At 43.8% G+C, this 19,908-nt stretch overlaps 1 protein-coding gene across 2 annotated transcripts in view; it reads right to left on the reverse strand.

Moving 5' to 3' along the window:
* NELL1 (neural EGFL like 1) overlaps window positions 1-19,908 on the reverse strand; it is a 716,398-nt gene that overhangs the window by 366,815 nt on the left and 329,675 nt on the right. For both annotated transcript variants that reach the window (XM_024558788.4, XM_024558787.4), the window contains exon 13: window positions 9,882-10,007. In XM_024558788.4, the coding sequence (XP_024414556.2) occupies window positions 9,882-10,007 (126 nt within the window). The remainder of the gene's footprint in view (window positions 1-9,881; window positions 10,008-19,908) is intronic.

The following is a 19,908-nucleotide window of genomic DNA, read 5'->3' on the forward strand; positions in this document are numbered from 1 at the left end:
GTGTGTGACTGTATATGGGTACATACATACTTTTTATTTTTCATTATTGTAATTGGAAAATAGTACACACACTGGTTCAAATCTCATCCTACTGGGTGGTGAGAACTTTCCACTGACACCGAATCGACATCAAAACATTATTTTAACATTCATCATATTCTAACATATGGATGTATTATAATTTATTTAATCAAACTTCCATTAGTTCATATTTAGACGGCTTCTAGTTTCTTTTGTTACAAATAACAAATGGAAAAAATGGCCACAGTAAAAATCTTCTCACATAAGTAATTTCGAAAAATTGTTTCCTTGGAATACGTTTCCAGAAATAAATATTTCTAGGCCTTCTGATATATACTGTCAAAACATCCTCAAAAATTTCTTTGTCAGTTTACATTCCCATCAGCAACATACGAAGGTGCTTATTTCCTGTACCGTCTCCAGCAGTGGGTGACTGACACATATGTAAATACACAGCTCTATAGCTACAGACGGATAGTCAAACACAGAAATTCAGTATAATTAGTATCTAATTGCACTTATTCTAATTACTCCTGAGCTTGAAATAATGCTTTCAATGCTGTGAATATAATAGGTGCTGTTGATTACCTACACAATTGTGGGGACACACACACACACACACACACACACACACAACTTCTCTTGACTAGAACTCAAATTTCGTTTAGATGTAAGTTAGCACAGCACTGTAAAGAAAGATGGAGCCTACTCCGCCACAGAGACAAATGTTGATTCAAGGGAATTCCACTTGCCTAAGGTATGTTTTATTAATAGGTATATTAAACAATTTTGTCCAATGAGATGCAAAAACAAATATGCTGGGATGGACTCCCGCTAAAGTTGTCCTTGGTCTTAACAAAGGTCTCTGGGAAGGAAATATTTTTTTTCTCAGCTTTGGGGAAATGGCTAAGTCAACCTGTCATGCTGGGAGTTGCTTCAGCCTCGTGGAGACCGTGAAGGGAGCTAGATTGTTCCAAACCATCGTGCTGAAAATAACAAGGTAAAAAGCTGGAAACAGCCTGTGTTATGGTTTCAGGAAGCAGCTGAATGAACTAATTCTGGACACACTGTCTCTAGGACTTTTTGTCATCGGGGATAAATTTATCCCCGATAAATTGAGTTATCCCCGATAAGTTGAGTCGGGTGGGGGATTTTCCTTTCAGATAAAATCATCTGAACTGACGCACCTACGTTGTCTCACCTCAACTTTCATCAACTCCGTGAGAATGTATAGAGGATACTGCTGAAGAACTCAGACGGCTTCCCAATTCATAAAGTAAGTCAACGGCAGAGCCAAAGCTTGTCACCCATAGCATTTCCGCACTAGGTTTTAACCACAAGGATTTAGAGTTTTCATTCTGTCCCAAGAAGAATTCATGTATTTTCTCAATTATCTTGACAAAAGAAATTAAATTCAAAGACACCTTTCTACACTTAGAAAAGTACCAAAATAGATATGCATTTATGAAGTCTGAAATGGAAATAAACCACGTAAGACAGCTCACTGGGTTACTGAGGAGAAATGTGCACTCGGCGTGTTGGCGCAAACCTGGACGTAAGCGAATGCGGATGGAAGCGGGGCTGCAAGAGAGAGGGCCGCACATGCGGCAAGCGCTGAAGCATCCAAATCAAACTCCTTCTTTATGTGAAAGCTCAATCGTGATTCTGAGCAAACGACTCCAACAGCAGAGTGTACGGAAATATTAACAAGCCTTTTATGATGAATTGGGTCAAGGGCAACACGGTACTTAATAGGCTTGTGCACAAACACCCTGGGGGCAAGCTCCGTCATTCATCCCAGTTGCCGAGCAGCAGTCAATTTGGTTTGGATCTTTCACAGGAAGATACAAGCTGGAATAAAAGTGAACCGCCACTGAAACCCAGCAAAGACTCCCAACACTGGACCAGCCCCTCAGACTCATTTTCATCCTGAAATCTCAAGGGAAGTCCCTTTGATATCCTCCCTAAGACATATTTGCTGGCTTTAATACACCTCGGCATTATTTTAACACTGCTATTACTCAGTTCAATAAATATTTGGTCTTCAGCTTTCCAGGACTACATACAGAAAAGAGAAATTGCGCTGGAAAACCAAACATCTCATGGATTTCTACCGCACGATCCCTGTTTAAAGCGGCCTCTGATTTTTCCTGTTTTCTCCTTTTGTTGATCTGGTTTCTTTCACATCTGATGGGTAGAGAAGCCCAGTCACAAGCTGTACAAGTACGTAATGTAGCTTCTTTAATTCCTTCACTTCAACTTAATGAATGCGTCTGAACACCTATTCTTTCCAGCTAGTGGAGACGTAGCCTCAGTCATTTTGAGGATTCCTTGCTTCCATCAGGATGCGTCATGGCTCTAGAAGATTCCAAATGACTGAGACATGGCAGAGAGAGCCGTCTGGTTCTTGGCCCATGGAACACACAGGTCACCATGGAGATGTCCCAATCACCTTTAGGGCTCTGTGAGGCTTCACAGCAGTCATGTCCCAGTGGAAGGTTCAGGCCCTCCCCGTGAGGCCTCATGGGCACGGGCATCACACAGGCTTTCTCTCCAGAGTCTCACACACCCCAGAGCCTGGACTGGGAGGCAGGGACCTTCCTACAGGTGCCATCCAGGTCTCTGCTCTCAGGACCTCCTGAGCTGCGTGTTCCACCACCAGGACAAGCGCATCCTTTTCTGGTCTGCAATGCAGAGGGTAACGCTTCTTCCTCCTGAGTGCCCTCTGATACTGTCTCCAGTCTCCAGCCCTCTCTGTTCTACCAAAGCAGTGGCTCTCAGCCGTGCCTGCACGTGAGAATCACCTGGACATTTCAATGAAGACACTGAAGCCAGGTCATGCCACCAGACCAAGTGAAAATCAAGATCTCGAGGCGCAGGTCTCAGTGTGCACTTTTGGGGTGGTGGTGTTTATTTGTGTCCTACGTGAATGGAACCTAAGTTGAAGGTTGAAAACCTCTGTCCTAAAGAATCAGGGTTTTAGAATCTTGCTTGTGATACTGTCACATCCCTCCTCTGAAGGGGAAGGAGAATAACAGAATCAGCTCTTTAAAATAAGGAACAAAATAAAAGGATGTGCCCGCCAGCCAAAGAAATCAAAACAAAAGGCAAATGTCTCCTAACAATCATCAGAGTCTAGAGTTGGGCTTTGTAATAGCCAATGGTTCATGACTTATTTTGACTTTTCTAATTCAACATATGAATACAGGTTGTCTAGTATCTTTAATAAAAAGTATTTTTGCATGCTAAAGCATTTGATATAACATCTTTCTCACTAAAGTAAAAGTAGCCTGCATGCTATGTGCTTGAAAAAATGAGGATAATCAATAAATTTACCAGTACACTCTATCAAGGTACAGAATGTTCTGTTTTAGCTCCATTTTATATGTCTCTGCTCAGTGAGAAAGCATCAGGCATCTCCTATTTGAAAGAGGTCTGTATTTCATCAGCCTTAGCAGGAAAGCATTTCCCAGATAACTCATCTGAAATTTCTAACAGCTAATTTTTACTCCTAAATCTTTACACTGTCACCCAACCTCTTTTCATTACAACTATTTAATTTAAACCATTAAATTAATAGATGATTATATCTAACTAACTAAGCCTGCTTGGAGTATTTCCAACATATACTTCAAGCTTTTACCCATGTCAATATCAAGAAAATAAAAATCCTTTCAGCAAGGCAATAAAAATCACATGGGATATTTGTTATCTCACTTGTTCCCTTTATTTCTTACCTTCATGGCAAGTTTTTGGCATAAAAATGAATGCTTGCCCATTACAGCCAAGTACCTGTCTTACTACTTACTGCGTGCTTCTGCCATAAATCACGAGTATCCTCCCTTAAAGCTGCCTGAATATCTAAGGGTAGCGTCTTACCAGACAGCCTAAACCCAGGAATTTGCAGGGAGATAAATGCAAGTCGGAGACCACCAAATCAAGGAGCTTGACCATTCCAAAATAAAAGGGTATAAAGAAAAGAACCCCCTATCTCAATTTCAAGCACTCCTCAGTTTCAAAATTCGTAGAAGAGCAAGAGCAACTCAAGGATCCCTTATAGGAGAGAACACACACGCTAATTCCTTGCCCAGCATCAAAGGATGGAGTTTTGGATTTCACCCTTTCAAAGGCCAAGGGAAACTTCCCTACGAGAAAGTACGAGTCTCCTCTATAACAAGTGGTTGTGACAAGGAATCCCCAGGTCCCAGGTGTAAAATAATTACCTTAGAGCACATTTTTTAAGTTCTAGATAATTATCATCAATGTTGATCTCTCACAGTTACAGTAATAATTTTATTATCCCTGAGATACAATTTTTTTTTCAGTTTTTAACTAGGAAAAAGCTGAAGCTTCTTTTTTGTTTGATACATTGCCTTTCCCCATCAGGATGATGCTCTGCATTTACTGTCTCACATGTGGTTTTTCTGAAAGGACCGTTGTGAGCTCATAGAATTGGAAAAGGCTGTTTTGGAACTTCTTCTTTGGATCTTGTCAAGGACCCACGACAACAGGAGGTTAAGCACCTAACAGTTGTCCCAACCCTACTAAGACTCTGAAGTGAGGGAAGTTTGGTGAACACTAGCCCATCTTTGAAGGTGACCGAACATTTGAGTTTCTCACTTGAAGAAGTTGTGTCACGAGCACTGAACTCCGAGCACACAGGCCATTTGCCACCAATCTCGGTGGCATATTACGTTTGTACTTGCACACTGGATACAAAACCAAAATGATGGATGAATAAATGAGTGAATGAGTGGCTGAATCAATTATTCAATAAATCAATGTATCACCAAACCTGATGTAATGCTAGACTCAATAATTTTTAATCAAATAGATTTTTCCAGTATGACTACTCTCTTCAAAAAAAATCAGTGTCAGGCTAAATGGCGCACAAAAAAGGGGGGGAAATGACCTTGACTTGCAAAATCAACCAAACATGGCGCAGATGCTGCGATCACTGGGGAAAAGCAACATCGATGATATGAAAGGCTGTGTCGGGAACTCGGCAAACAAAGGGTGCCTCCGCGCCTGTCGGTTTCTCCCAGCAAATTGTCTTCTGGAAATGAAACATTGAAAAGACACGGCCGCAGACACCTATTATACACCTCATTTATTACACTGGCAAATAACCACTTAGGGGAAGAAGAGTCCTCTGCCAATAAAGAAATGACAGCGATTAGAGGTGGGGAGCAACTCTATCGCAGAAAATAAAGAGCACATTTCGCCAAACTAGCTTACGTTCAGGGCAGAGTTCTAGTCTGTCATGAAAGTGTCCAGTGGAGGAGACCCTTGAATCTGGTCTAGAGGAGAAATTACCACCAGGGAGAATGCCTGTCTCTTCGGTCTCCTCATTCCCATCGGTATTTTCCACTATAAAATTCTAATGTCATTCGGGCAATGCATGCTACCATGCCTTGGTCAACTCCAGTAGCTCCGCTTGGCTTGTAAAACCCATCCCAAACACTGCATCTCACAAAAGCACCTTTTTCTTGTTGCATTTTGCTTGTACTTCCATCATAGCACTTAACGTAATCTGCTTAATATCATAATTATTTTTTGAGATTAATTTCCCCATCACACTGTTGAAAAGGGGGTTATTTTCATCAATAACTCATGTCGAAAGGAACAAAATTTGTTGAAACTGTATTAAGTGTCAGTCACTACGGTACTCATTAGCTGCATTCACCAAATGTGTCTGGTTCCTTACCCGTCTAGGCACAAGGCAGGGCTGCGTTTCCTTGTCTCCTTGTAGTTGGCTGGGCACCTGTGACTAGTCTAGTCAATGAGTGATGGGTAGAAGGGAAATATAAGTGTGTCATCCCCTGGTGAGAACATTTAAGGGTGGACACAGACCATCCAGGCCCTCTTCTCTCTGTCTTGGCGGCAGCAATGTTCACAATAGTGATTATTTCATCACCTTGTATCCCGAAGTAATTATGACGAGTTTCAGCATCCCCCCCTATTGACCACTGATAGGCATAATACACGAGCGAGAAATAAATTCTCGTTATTTTAAGTCACTCATATTTGGGGTTACTTGTCACTGCAGAACATCCTTTCCTGACTGAGTTAAGTACCATGGTAAATATTTTCACATATATCATTTTACTTTTACAAAACCCATAGGTACGGTATATATAAACAGTATTTTATAAATGAAATTTAGAGAGATAAATAACGAACCCAAGGTCAAGTGGATTCATTCACTCCTTCATTTAATAAATATTTATTGATCACTGCTCTCTGCCAGGTTCCGTCCTAAGTAGCTGAGATAGAGTAGTGAATAAAAGGGAAAAAAGTCTCTGTTCTCAGAGCTTACATTCTCAAAGAAAGAAAAAAATTAATAAATCACATACAAAAATAATAAAACTTCAGACAGTGATAAGTAATATCCAGAGAATTGAAATCAGGTGATAAGACAGAAAAATGGGTGGCTCATTATGTTAATCAGAAAAAGCCTCTCTGATCTAATCATTTTTACACTGACATCTGAATGACAAGAAAGAACCAGTCAGGCAAATAACAAGAGGAAAATGCTGCTAAGAAGGAGCAACAGCGCATGCAAAGGTCCTAGGGCAGAACAAGTCTGTTGCATGGGAAAAAAGTCAAAAGTCAGGGCAGCCACCCCTGGAAATGTACGAGATCAAGTGAGAGAGGTAGAAAGAAGAAATGCCTTACAGGTTTTAATATCAAAAGAAGGAGAATAAATTTGATTTTTCTGTGTAATGGGACACTACCTGAGAGTTTTAACTGGATTTGTGCAATTTCTGCTTTAAAAAGTTTGCTCTAGCTGCTATGACAAGAGAGAGTTCTAGTGGCGGAAAACTAGGGCAGAAAGTGCAGTGTGGGGACCACAGCAGCAGTGGTCCCGCAGTTTGGTGGTGCAGGGAATGGGCAGAAGAGGACAGACTCGGGGCAGAGGATGGAGAGCACAGTCAACAAGACTGGTGTATGGCCTACAAGTGCAGGGGCAGGAGAAGGAAAGGAATCAAGTATAACACCTAGACTGTTGGAGCAAAAAAACTGGGTAGATGGTGCTTTTATTTGCTGAGATGGAGAAAACTGGAAGAGGAGGAGGTTTGCAGAGACAGGGGAAACATCGGGAGTTTTGTCTTACACGAGCTGAACATAAAATGTCTATGAAATATCTATGCGTAGATGTCAAGTGGACTATATGATTCAGAAGCTCACAGAAAGATTAGAACTGCATAGAAATGTAAGTGTTATTGACAAAAGTGCTGTTAAAAGTCCTAGGATGGAACAAACGCATCTAAAAAGCCTACGGAGGAGAACAGGAGATGGGGACAGGGCAGAGCTTTATGGCACTCTAACCCTAAACTGCTAGGAGAATGGGCTGGTGTGGCCACTGAGATAGAAGGGAAATCAGGAGGGATGATGTCTCAAAAGTCAAGACATGGATGCATTTAAAAGAGGAAGGCGTGGTCAGCCCTGCTAAATGCTGCTGAGAGGTCACAGAAGATAAGGGCATTCCACTTAGCAACGTGGAGTTCGTGGCGACAGTGACAGGTGCAGTGTCTGTGGCATGGTGAGCCCGGAAGCCTTGCAGGACAGGGTTGCAGAGGGCATGAGGGGAGTAAGTGTCCAGGAGGACAATAACCCCACACAGATTAAGAAGTTGTGTTGTGAACAGAAGCAGAAGAATGAGGCAGTAAGTAGGAAGCAATCTGGGATCAAAGGAAGATTTCTTTAAAGAAAAAGATCTTACTCCCAATTCTATGACCTAGGAAGTTCAAAGCCCTCATCGAGATTTCTGAAATTCCTGAGAGGAGGCTGTGGTGAAAGTGATGAGTGTGGGTATATCCCCCGGGAGGGGGGGTGCAGAGAAAGGGATAGGGGCGGTTACTTTATAATGGTTACCTCTGCCTCTGAGGCCTCAACATCCTGTACACGTGAGTACCACTTCTGTTGTCCACCATGTTAACCAGCACTCCACTGCGGGGAAGAGTCTTACCTAGTGCTCAGGGTGGGTGACTTTGCTGGAGGTTCGAGGGTCACAAGGAAGACTTGCATTGCATACTGAATAGCAAAACAAGGGACAGAGCTCACATGAAATATTCCTGCCCTTCCAAGTCCGTTCAGTTTTCCTTCCTCTGGGCCGTCCTCCCCAGCACCCAGCCTTCTGCTCTGACTGGTTCTTCCCTCCTCCCTCTTGTTTTTCTCTCTTGTGTTCTAACTTTTCTCTTCCCTCTCAGACAAAATATACATACATAAATAAAACAAAACGTGTGTGTGTGCCTATTGTGTACAGGTATTTTCCTGCAGAGCTGCGCGGTCTTTGTGGAGGAGGGAAAAGGAGGGCTTCGGTACCCACTTCTATCCACAGCCCTGCCTTTTACACCAAGTAATGCAGTTTCCTTTCTAAAAGTAATTCTGGAGCTAGTTCTTAAAATAATTCATGTTCCATCTGGTCCTATACACACACCACCAGACAGAGCACCTGTCCTTATTCGTTAGGGGTTCAACAAGCCCCAGCGCCTGCCTGCCTTCCTCAGTGAAAAAGTAAAAGTGGACGTGGCATTCTGATGTAATTTCAACAGGGCCTTTCCACACAGCAGGGCTTTACTTAAGGTTTATTGAGTTGTGCGATGCCGTGCTACTGCGTTGGGAGGGCATTCACTGGTTCCTTCCAGTCTTAGGGTTAAAATAAGTCAAGACCTTGATTTACTATTAAGAACAGAGAAATAGTCATCTATAACATCACAGACTTTTAGATTGTGTTTGTGCAGAGGTCCAAAAGATTTCTGTCCCCTTAAAATGTTGAGATCTCAGCATGCTATATGTATGTAGTCTCTTCCCTCCAGGAGCTTTAGTTAGAGCGTATAAAAGACAGATAAATGAGATTTGGCCTCTGTGGCGGTCAGAAACTGCCATCAGTCTGAGATCACCAGCCCCTTAGTTACAGAATAGTAACTTATAAATATACAACAATCCAGGGCAAAGGCATTAGACATACAAACGTTGCTTCCCTAACTCTTGCAACTCTGTGCTCTTTTCAGAAGGTCACTCAGAAAAAAAACACATCAAGAAAAGAGTGGCATTTTCTTCAGACTGAAGGATTCAGCTTTTATATGCCAATGGCATCAGGATAAAGAGAAAGATGCAGGAGTCAGGAAAAGGTACAACATGACTAAAATCTTAGAGGTTTCAGGCTGCTCATTTAAAGAGTCTGACCAAGAGAAGGAATACTCAGAATCTTCTACCACCCTCACCCAACTCACTGTTCAGGACTCCGCATACGCGATTGGAAGCAGGATGGAAGGTAAACCAAATGCCCCACACAGCCAGCATTACTCACACAAAGGCACCAACCACAGGCCCTGGAGTCCCAGTTTAGTACTGACAGCCCAGTGACACAGGGAGAAGAGCGGGGGAACTGACTGTTAGCACATCAAGCAAAAGTCTCGACTAGCTCCCATGTGCCCAATCCCTGCCCACCTGGTACACCTGCTTTCCCTTTAAGTTTAATCCTTGTCTTTCCCAATGAGGGAACAAAGTACATTTTCTTATATACAAAAACATTTCATTATGATGGAAGGAAATATTTCGATACAATTTAGAACTGATGGCTCTAAGTCCCTCCATGTTACTATAGGCAACCGCAACTTCAATTTCCAACCACACGCCCATGCACGCATGATCTCACACACAGGCAGAAATGCTGGGGGTGGAAGTAAATTATGCAGATGGAATTTCTTTATTGCTTCTTTCTCAACAGGCAAGGGTAAAATAATGCAAGAGAAGGACTACTCAGGCCAAAGCAGTACTTACTGCACTTGAAGCTCAGTGGAACAACACGGCTATGATGCAGAAAAGGAGGGAATCAGCCTCCTGATGCTCACCTGTACAAGAGAAGTCGTCCACGCGAATGTATCCTGGGACACAGTCACAGCGATATGAGCCCGGCAGGTTGACACACACAGTGTTGGCATGACAGTAATGCATCTTAGCTGCGCACTCATCAATATCTGCAAGGGGGCGGGGGGAGCAATATCGTGGTTAGTCAGGTGATGAAACCGGAGGGTAATCATCTTCCGATGACATTAGAAAATGTGAGCACCCACTGAAACCAAGAGGAAAAGCAAGATGCATTAAACACAAAGGTTCAACAAGTTTGGCTGGTGCATTAGATCCAGGCCTGAGCAAACAGTATTTCAAGAAAGATACATGGTGTGACACAACCCTTAAAAGCCCACAAAACATAAAGACTAAATGTATTATTATTAATCTCTCGCCATGGAGGGAGCTTCATTTAATGTCCAAAACCAAACAGTCCTGTGTCCAGTGAGTTGATACTAATTAATATTTATTAGGTTACCATTGGACACGGCATAGCTGTTACCAGCAAGATCAAGGGAACCCGTCCCCTCTCTGCTCGTGCGAGTTACTGGACAGGCTTTAATCCATCTGGTAGAAAATGATGGTGCAGCCGGTCTCTTCCGTCCTGCACTGTGAGCACAGACAGCAGCTGTTGTCTGATGTACATGAGCGTGTTTCATATCTTGACCTGGAGACCCATCCCACGTGACAGAATAATGGGCCAATTCGACAAAAACATCTTTTTCTCTTTAGAACGGAGGTCAGAACATCACCTGCTTTCTCATAAAGCCCATGATAAAGTGACTTCACGTTCAGTTTACTGGGACTGCTTATGTGCGATGATGACCAGGGAGCGGGAAGGACAGAAACTCGACATGAGAATCCAAGACACAAAATGTGAATTCCAGCTCTGGTTCTGCTACTCACTAGCCTGTGACTTGCAGTGAACCCCTCTGAGTCCCAGAATCCCCATCAGCTTGTCACGAGGGTCAGTTAGGAACCTGCTGCTTTGACTCTTCATGTGCATCATCTACTTTAACCCCCGCGCAATTCCCTTAGGGAGGTGTAGCACGGCCCTCACTGTACAGGCCAGGAAACTGAGGCTCTGGGGAGTGAAATACGTGTTACTAAGTCCTCCTGTTAGAACATGCTGTAACCAACATTTGACCATTTGAACTCAGAAGTAAATCTCGTATTTACTAGGCCTTCACTTCATGAAAGCACCCGTAAAATGAAAATCACTCAAATAGAGTGTTACTATTAATACTATCATTGAAATACTGATACCTTTACTCCATGAACAGAAACAGAATAAAAACAGCTATCCTGAGTCACTAGAAACCTCACTTACCGATTTATTTTAAGAGTATAAGTAGATATTCTTTTCAGTGCTGACGACATGTCAGCCTGTAAATAAAAGTTACTGTGGGGTAATCGAGTTCTTGGAGACTCAGCAAGACTTCAACAACTCGCTCTGACTAGAAATCAAACAGCAGAAATCAGTGAAGTAATTCATGCAGTCAGAAAGGGTTCTATCCACGCAATACCGTGCCCTTCCAAAAGTGGTCCAAGACGACGCATAATAAAAAACAGATGGACAACAGGAATGTAAGCAGTGTGTAAGACTACGTCCAGCGAGAGTGTGGATGGAACTATCCCAGAAATTTGAGTGGGACAATAACTGCACAGGAGCACGAGATGGAACTGAGATCTTTCTGGCCGTCACGGCATTAGAATTCTGTAACAGGTTGGCTCCTGGAGTTCCTTAAACACTTTGCTTCACAGAAAAGTGGATATGAAAGTCAAGATGAAAAGTGCTTCAGGGAAGGAGTAATGATCAATTTTGTTACCTGCCGCTGTGAAGTTGCACAACATAAAGACAGGACTAACCACTAAATTCGGCAAGAAGTTCACTGCTGTCCTTGACCTAGTAAGCATAGTTTGGGGAACGGAAGGGGGCAAAGCTTGACTGGAGTCAATTAAAGGAAGAAGGGAATAAGAGGGGGTAGAGACGGAAAAGCAAGGCAAACCTTTTGAGATGTTTCCCCATAATGAAAAATGGGTAGTAGCTGTAGGGAGGCTGGGTGATGAGAGAGACTCGTTCAAAGATGGAAAATATCACAGCGTGTCTGTATGCTGTTTGAAATGACTCCGCGCCAGCGAAGAAAAATGGTGATGGAGAAGAAAGAGCAGATCGCTGCAGGGGCAAAGTCCTGCACAACGCCGAGAGAAGTCGGTCTCGAGTGCACAAACGGAGCGAGGTGAAGCCAAGAAATAAGGGAGAAGGTGGAGACAGGTGGGCGTGTTTGGTGGTGGGAAGTGAAGTAGTCCTCCTTTGCTTGCTTTTATTTTCTCGGTGAAATGAGAAGAGAGGGTAACATCTAAGAAGTAGGGGAGGGAGGAGGCATTGGATGTGTAGAAGGGAGAAGGTATAAAAAAGTAACTCTGGGAAGAGGAAAGGAGAATTTACCAGGGTGTGTGGGAGGAGCCCTTTGTGATCTGCAGTCATAAATGTCACATGAGAGCAGGCAGCATGGCCACGTGTTTTTCTCCCGTCACATTCAGGTATTTGGGGCAAGTGCAGGGCAATGGGAAAGTTATAACCAGAGATGAGTTTTAGGCAAAAAGAGGAGGTAACAAGGGATACAAGGGAATTGAGTATGTAAGAAAAGGGGTGATAAGGAAGTGCCAATGAACCTCACTATTAAAGGAGAGCGGTGAGAACATAAGAAGGAGACAGGCAACTGAAATGGGCTAGACGTGATGCTGGGCACTGCGCCGCACTGCCTACCCACCTCTTCAGAACTGAAGAACTTAGTCTCCACGCGAATGGGAGTTCCGCCTGCCAATGACCTTCAGCTGTTAGCCTTCTAGAAAACGTGTCCTGGCTTAAAGTGTGTGGCTGGAAAAAGGGGCCACATACTAGCCTAACAAGCTCAGGGGAGGACACCATGGCAGCCGTACAAACTCAGAGACCGAAAGTAACCACATAGGATGGTCTACAATGAAACCTTATTAACCAGAAGCAGGTCATGGCAGGTAGTCAGGTCCTAGGACAGTATCTTCCCTGACTTTTTGCATCTATGGAATGTCAAGGTTAATTTTGGTTTTCTGGTCCCCTCCAAGCACAGACACTGCATCAGAGCACCAAAGCAGAGACTTCGAATCCCCTCATTGTGATTGTTACTATGTTCATTGTTGAGTGTTAACTACCCCTTGCCCACCTATGTAGAAGAAGTATGTGTCTACCATATTACTTTTTATCCAGTCCCAAAGGTTTCCCCACTTGGCTTTCTCCCCTCCCCCTGACCTATCACCAGTGGGTTTCACGTAAACCCCTCCCTTTTGACCGTAATATATAAAGCAGGGTGCAGAACTGCCATTCTCCGGAACATTTTCTCAATCCGCTGAGGTTGTGCTTCCCAGCAGTTGTCATCAGTTTGGCTCAAATGAACTCACAAAACATCCTCTACAGCAGGGGCATCAAACTCACTTTCACTGGGGGCCACATCAGCCTCGTGGTTGCCTTTAAAGGGCTGAATGTAATTTCAGGACTGTATAAATATAAGTACTTCTTAACTAGAGGCAAGGAGCTCCACGCTGCTGCTGGGTACAAACAAGGTGCCAGGCCAGATAAAACAAGGTGGAGGGCTGGATTCGGCCTGCCACCTGTGCTCTGCAGGTTTGAATGTTTCTTACATTGACAAGAGAAATAGCTCCCCCTCAGTCACCCTCCCATCGGAGGGCAGCCTATAATGAAGGTGGTTCTCCTTTATCTCAACTCAGGATACTTCTAAAGGACTTTCCCAGGTTCAGAGTATTCAGTGGGATAGAGCTAACTCACCCTTGACCCACCCTGTCTCCTCCCCTTCCCCCACAGGTGCCCATCCCTATGGCACTCACTGATAAACTTCTTTACATGTCACCCTCCATCTCAGAGGGTGCTTGCTGAGGAACCCAAATTTCAGCAGGAACCCTGATGGAGGCAAGGAGTTATTACAGTGAAGATACTAGAGCGCATGAGCTGGAAAACTAGGAAATGGAGCCACAGACTAGTCAGCTTGATATCGAGATTTTGGAGGTGATTCCGTTACTGTTGATTACAAGGTTTTTCAAGTGACTACAGGAGAGTAGAAGACAACATCGTCGTGAGGGCTGGGGAACACCAAGAGAAGCCAGGTATTGGAGGCGACTATTGGCATCAGTGTTATTAATCAAACACCAGTTTTCCTCCTTCTGGGGCCATAATACAACTGTGCCAGCCCCTCCCTTTCAAAGTGAAGCCTGGCTATACGACTGAGCATCAGCATTAACTAGCCCTGTACTGGGCCCCAGTGAGAGGGATGAACAAAGTCCCATCAGGGACCTCACAGCCTGCAAACCATTGAGCAAAACTTGCTAATTTCTATCAGGAATGTAAGACCTCTCAACAGGTGGAGGGGAGCTACTCTTCTTAGAGGGTCAGAGGAGCATTCTCTATGGAAGTGAAACAAGTAAAGGGGAGACGAATAACATACCGGATAGAAAACAATGTTTGAGAAGAATTAGTTAGAGGAACAGAGTTTCACCTGTTCAAAAAGAAATGAAAGACGAGCTTAAGCCCGACCCTGCTGGGCCCAGTAGGCCAGGAGAAGGAGTCTGGACTCTCCTCCAACTTGTTTCTAAAATACCACTCGGCTGCAGTGGAGAGCGTGGATGGGAGCAGGGCAAGCTGGAGGCTAAATCACATTTGTATTTTACTCACAGGGATACAGCCACACTAACACCGTCTGATTCTGCTGGGATGCCCAGCCATTCTTTAAGATGAGACACTGGTCAGGACTTGCCTTAGAGCAGGGCCACACCAGAAAAAGCATAGTTGTCTTGGGCCATACATTAAATACACTGCAACATGTAATCACAAAAAGAAATCTCACAATGTTTTAAGTAAATGTATGATTTTGTGTTGGCCGCATCCACAGCCATCCTGGGCTGCAAGCCGCCCACTGGCCGCAGGTTGGACACCCCTGCCTTAGAGGCAATTCAGTCTCTAGCCCATGGGCTTCAGCTGCCAACTGCAATGAATGCTTCCTGGTCATAGACTCCTGTCCACTCCTCCCAGAGGGAAACCCTGGCTCAGTTCTCTGAGGCTACTGGGTCACTGCTGAGAGGTGTCTGCCCCATCTAGATCTGAAGGAGTCACTTGGCTATAACAAGCTTATTTTAATTCCAATACTTTCCTCTTTAATCCCAATGAGAATTTCCTTGTTTCACAGGGCTCTAAGGCTTTGAATAAAAATATTTTCAGAAACAAGAGGATGGTTAGGAAAACCCTGGTGAGAACTTCTCACATAGGTTTATCCCACTCTTGCTCTCCACGGGTAACCCTGGCCATCCCCTCCCCCACTGCCATCCCTCCCCATCCCCCCCCCAACTGTCCATACATCCCTGCTGCCCCACTGACGGGTCTTCAGTTCACACCACTGATAATTTCAGCTCTTGCATATCTGATCATCTGGTGGCAGTCCAGAAAAAGCACCAAAATAAAGCAGAAAAGTTGACAAATGTGCCAGAAAATTAAACTGTCACAATGTTATCTTTGTTGCTTTATTCTCCCATCATGCAACCACCAGACATAAAAACTCCTTCCTGGTATAAATGGGGAAGAGAAGGAGAAGTAGAAAGTGTTCGGAGCCATCCAGCCGGGCCCCTGGAGACAAGATGGTGGGAGAAAGGAAGAAATTGGCAACTTCCCCAGCTCTGGATGGGGATGGGGATGGAGTGGAACATCGGCCAAAAGAAAGATTGCTCTCCATCCTCAAAAGGCACATCCCTGCAGACAGTTTCAACAGGACTCAAGAGTGCTTCAAAAGCAAAACTGATTATAGAGAGAATCAAAACAGAATTAACATCTCCAGAGAGCTGGGATATCCTGAGAAAACAATCTTGAGAAATAGCAAGCAACTGAGACTTTAAAAAGGAACCTGGGACAAATGCTGCTTTTTGTTTACAGCCAAAAGGTTCTGAAAGGTAATGAATAATTACAAGACAAAAACAAAAACAAAACATTAGAAGTCCCTAATGAAAGAATAAACCAGTGCTCAGAGAGAAACGGAGTTGGCCCAAAGCAATGAGGATTTTATAACCACAGCCCTCAGAAGCCACCTGACCTTTGCCCAGATGGTGATGGTGCTCTGCCTGCAGGCAATCTCTCTCTCTCTCTCTCTCTCTCTCTCTCTCTCTCTCTCTCTCTCTCTCTCTCTCTCAGACAATGGTCTCTGCCAGTGTGATATTCACCCACAAGCCAGGAGGCAGGAAGAGGTCAAGCCCTCGGCTGAACTTCAAGGTGGAAATTGAACACACTCAAGTCCAGACTCAAGATAAAAGTCTGAATCCGTGGAGGAAGCTTTTCTAAGAAGAACTACAATTTATATGACATCTACTGGAAGGATGAATAGATTTTTTAAAAACCCACATCATTAGGCACAGAGTGATACCGAGATGAATAAGAGGCTAATAGTATGTATCCTCATAGGTTAAAACTAGGAAGAGCCCCGAGACCAAGTTAATACTCAATAACTAGCTGTGACTTCTATATCCCAGGCACTATGCTAGGTGCTCTACAGGTAGTATCTCATCCCTCCCCTTATTCTTCTTGATACTGTAGGAGGTGGGTACCCCCATGTCATGATGAGCAAACCGAGGCTCACAGATTATTCGGTCACTTGCCCAAGGCTTAAAGGCAGTAAACATAACAGCCGAGATTTGAATCAGCGCCGTCTGTCCTTAGAGTCGGCGTTGTTTTCACTGTGCCAGTTCTGCCCGCAATAATGTTTCAATCCTACGACTTTTTAAGTACATCTGATGCTGCTACCAAGTGTATGTAAACAAGCACATCTCCAAATTCTATGTCCCTGTGCAATGCTGTTCATAACGTTTGTTCCAGTAAAACACTCTCCTGTGTGCCTCAGCTTCTCTGGCTTCTTTAAATCAGCCCTCACGCTTTCATACTTCAGGCTGCAGTGACCCAGCTCCCCCAGGCAGGCAGCAGCCTTCTGCTCCCAGATGGAGCCCACAGCTTGATACAGTCTCTACTACAGTTGCTTAAGCCTCTCCAGTATCTACTACAGGATTAGAAACTAGAGACAAAAAGGCCTGGGTTTTTTATTATTATTATTATTAAATTGTGTTAGAGAAACTCCTATAAACCCCACTGCAGCGTATACCAGCTCGAGCTTAGTGGGGCTCCAATTGCAATCCATTCATACGGATTGCTTGTCACCTTTGAAATATTAGAGCTCATCTTCTGGTGGTCTTTTGAGGTAATAAAAACACAAGATTTATGTCCCTCCCCAGGATGGGCAAGAAGTTTGTTTTGTTTTAAAAAGGTATATTTATGAACTTTAAAATGAAACTTGATGTGGCATAATGATTCTTCACGTATCAGCAGCTTCCATCTGCATCAGAGAATTCATTGTACACACAGACCCAAATTTGGCCTCATTGTCATTAAATTAGAGAGCAGAGTCTGGCTGCAAGGAGAGAAGCAAATGCAAAGAAGTCTCTTAATAAAATGGTGTTATTGACATGAGCTTATTCATAAGAATTGCCTAGAAAAAGGTAACCCAGGGAGGATAGGACCAGGAAGAGAGGGTGGGGAGAAGGCATTTAAAAAAGAATGAAGTGGGGAAAGAAAACCAAAGTTTATTGAGACCATGCTCTGTGCCAAGCACTCTGTGCATCTCATCTCTTCATTCCTAACCGTCCCGTGGCCTGGCACCAGAAACTATGAGCAGAGCACCTAGATTCCCATCTCCAGCCTCTGGGACCCCGAGCGCACCTGTTCCACTCTGATTGTTGGACCAAGGGCACCAGATTGGCAGTCAAGAAGCAAGTTTTATTCCTGCTTTTTCAATCAGCTGACTGTAGCACTAAGCAATCACTTCTTGTCTCAAGACATCGGTTTTCCCATTTGTAAAACTAGGGAGTTGAACCAGACAGCATCTAAATAACCTCTAGGTTCTGAAGTTCTTGACTCATTTAAGTTTTTCTGCCCATTCATCATAAAGCCTGCCTCTGAAGTGGTTTCTGTTCAGCCACACCCTCTGCTTTTGTTTTAAGGAGCTTGATAATCCAAATGCTCTTCCCAAGACCCAAATCCTGGAAAATACTGTCAAAATAATCTGAGTCTTCCCACTGTTTCTTGATACCTGTGTCAGCTGAGTTGTTGTCTACCCTGAAAATGAAGAAGGCCTATGACTAGCAAACAGATATTCACACAAAGCCGAGACCAAGTTCTCCATGAAGTAGTAAGATAAACGGCAGAGCAATTATATCAGACTTCAATCTCCTGACTGCAGAAATCCTGAGTTATAAAAACGTGGGGGCGTGGACAGCAGTTTGTCACATCAGAACTATTAGTATTTCCCGCCCGTGCCATACAGAATAGTTTTTAAGGTCAGGGCCCATATGACCTCTGATTTGCATTTATAAAAATCCAGTGAAACAGACAAGACGTGGATTACAATGCCCCTTTTAAGGTGAGAAAATAGAGGCCAGAGAAGGTAGAATAAAAGGCCCAAAACCCCTGCGGACAGAAAACCCCTGAGCTAGTATCAGAATTACGGTCTTCTAGCTCTGGAATCTGTGCTTCATCCAATGTTGCATGTTTCTCTACACCTATGGCTTCCTCCCTAAAGCAAGGAGGCAAAATCAAATGCCTGTAAAATCTAGAAATATAAACCAAGTGCTTACAGAAGCCAAGTACAAGATACTCATGCAAAATATGTGCCTTCCACAAATAAGGTGCTTCTATTTTTCTTAAAACATACCCCTCTCCCTCTTCCTCTCCCTTTCTCTCTCCCTAACCCTTTCCCCTTCTAAAAACAAAGAAATGTTTTTTTCTTACAAGGGAGAAAACACAGTACAAAGCCAATGATACAATGAAAGTGACAAAAACCTCAGTGGCAGAAACATAACAGAAGGAGTTTGGATTGTAGAAAACTAGCGCTCTAGTTTAATAATGCCACAAAGGAGCAATAAGAGATATCACTTATATAGCACTCACTACGTGCTAAACAGTTGTAAGTATTTTATACAGTAACTCATTTAATACTCGTAAGAACTCTGTGAGGTGCCTATTACCTGCATCAACTTAAATTTACAGGTGAGAAATTAGAGACTCAGAAACGCACAGTGAATTGCCTGAGGCCACACAGCTGGCGGGCAGACCGCACTGCCAGGACAGGAATTCGGACAGCATGGCTCCGGACTCTGTCTGCTTCACCCTTTACTATTTCCTCCCAGGGACTGTGAGCTACCTCTTTGATCTTTCCAGAGATGTTGCATTAAATTAAACTTTTTAAAATATTGGCTCCATTTTTGTCAAACACTTGGAATCAAGCAAAACCTATCTGCCTATCAGATTCAACCCATGGATGCCTGTGCCTTAAAGCATGTCTTTGCAACGAACTTTACTGGGGAGACAGCCGGGGGTGGGGGGGGGGGGGAGAGAGAAAGATTGGGAAAGAGAGGGAAGGGAACAAAGGGGAAGGGCAGGAGAAAGGGAGGGGAGGGAAGACAAGAGAATGGAAAGGACAAGAAGAGAAGAGAATGAAAAGTGAAGTGAGGCACAAAGATGACAACAAAATAGAAGAAAAGAGGGGAAATGATAAGACAACCTAGGGGGTACCCATGTAATTTCTATGGACTGAACTGTGTACTTCTCACCCCCGACTCCTACATTAAAGCCCTAGCATCCAAAGTGATGCTATTTGGCGATGTGTCCTTAGATGACGTCATGAGAGTGGTGCCCTCACAATGTGACTTCTGCTCTTATGAGAAGAGACAGCACGGAGCTCGCTCTTGCCTTTTCTCTACCACGTAAGGACGCAAAGGAGAAGTCGACCATCTACGAGCCAGGACAAGAGCTTTCACCAGACCCCAATCACGCTGGCAACCCCAGTATCAGCCTCCAGCCTCCAGAATTGGGAGTCAATTAAATTCCGCTGTTTAAGCCAAGCAGTCAATGGTATTTTGTTATGGCATCCCAAGCTGACTAATACAGGGTGG

The sequence above is a fragment of the Desmodus rotundus genome, chromosome 5 (assembly GCF_022682495.2).
Source record: "Desmodus rotundus isolate HL8 chromosome 5, HLdesRot8A.1, whole genome shotgun sequence".
NCBI lineage: Eukaryota > Metazoa > Chordata > Mammalia > Chiroptera > Phyllostomidae > Desmodus > Desmodus rotundus.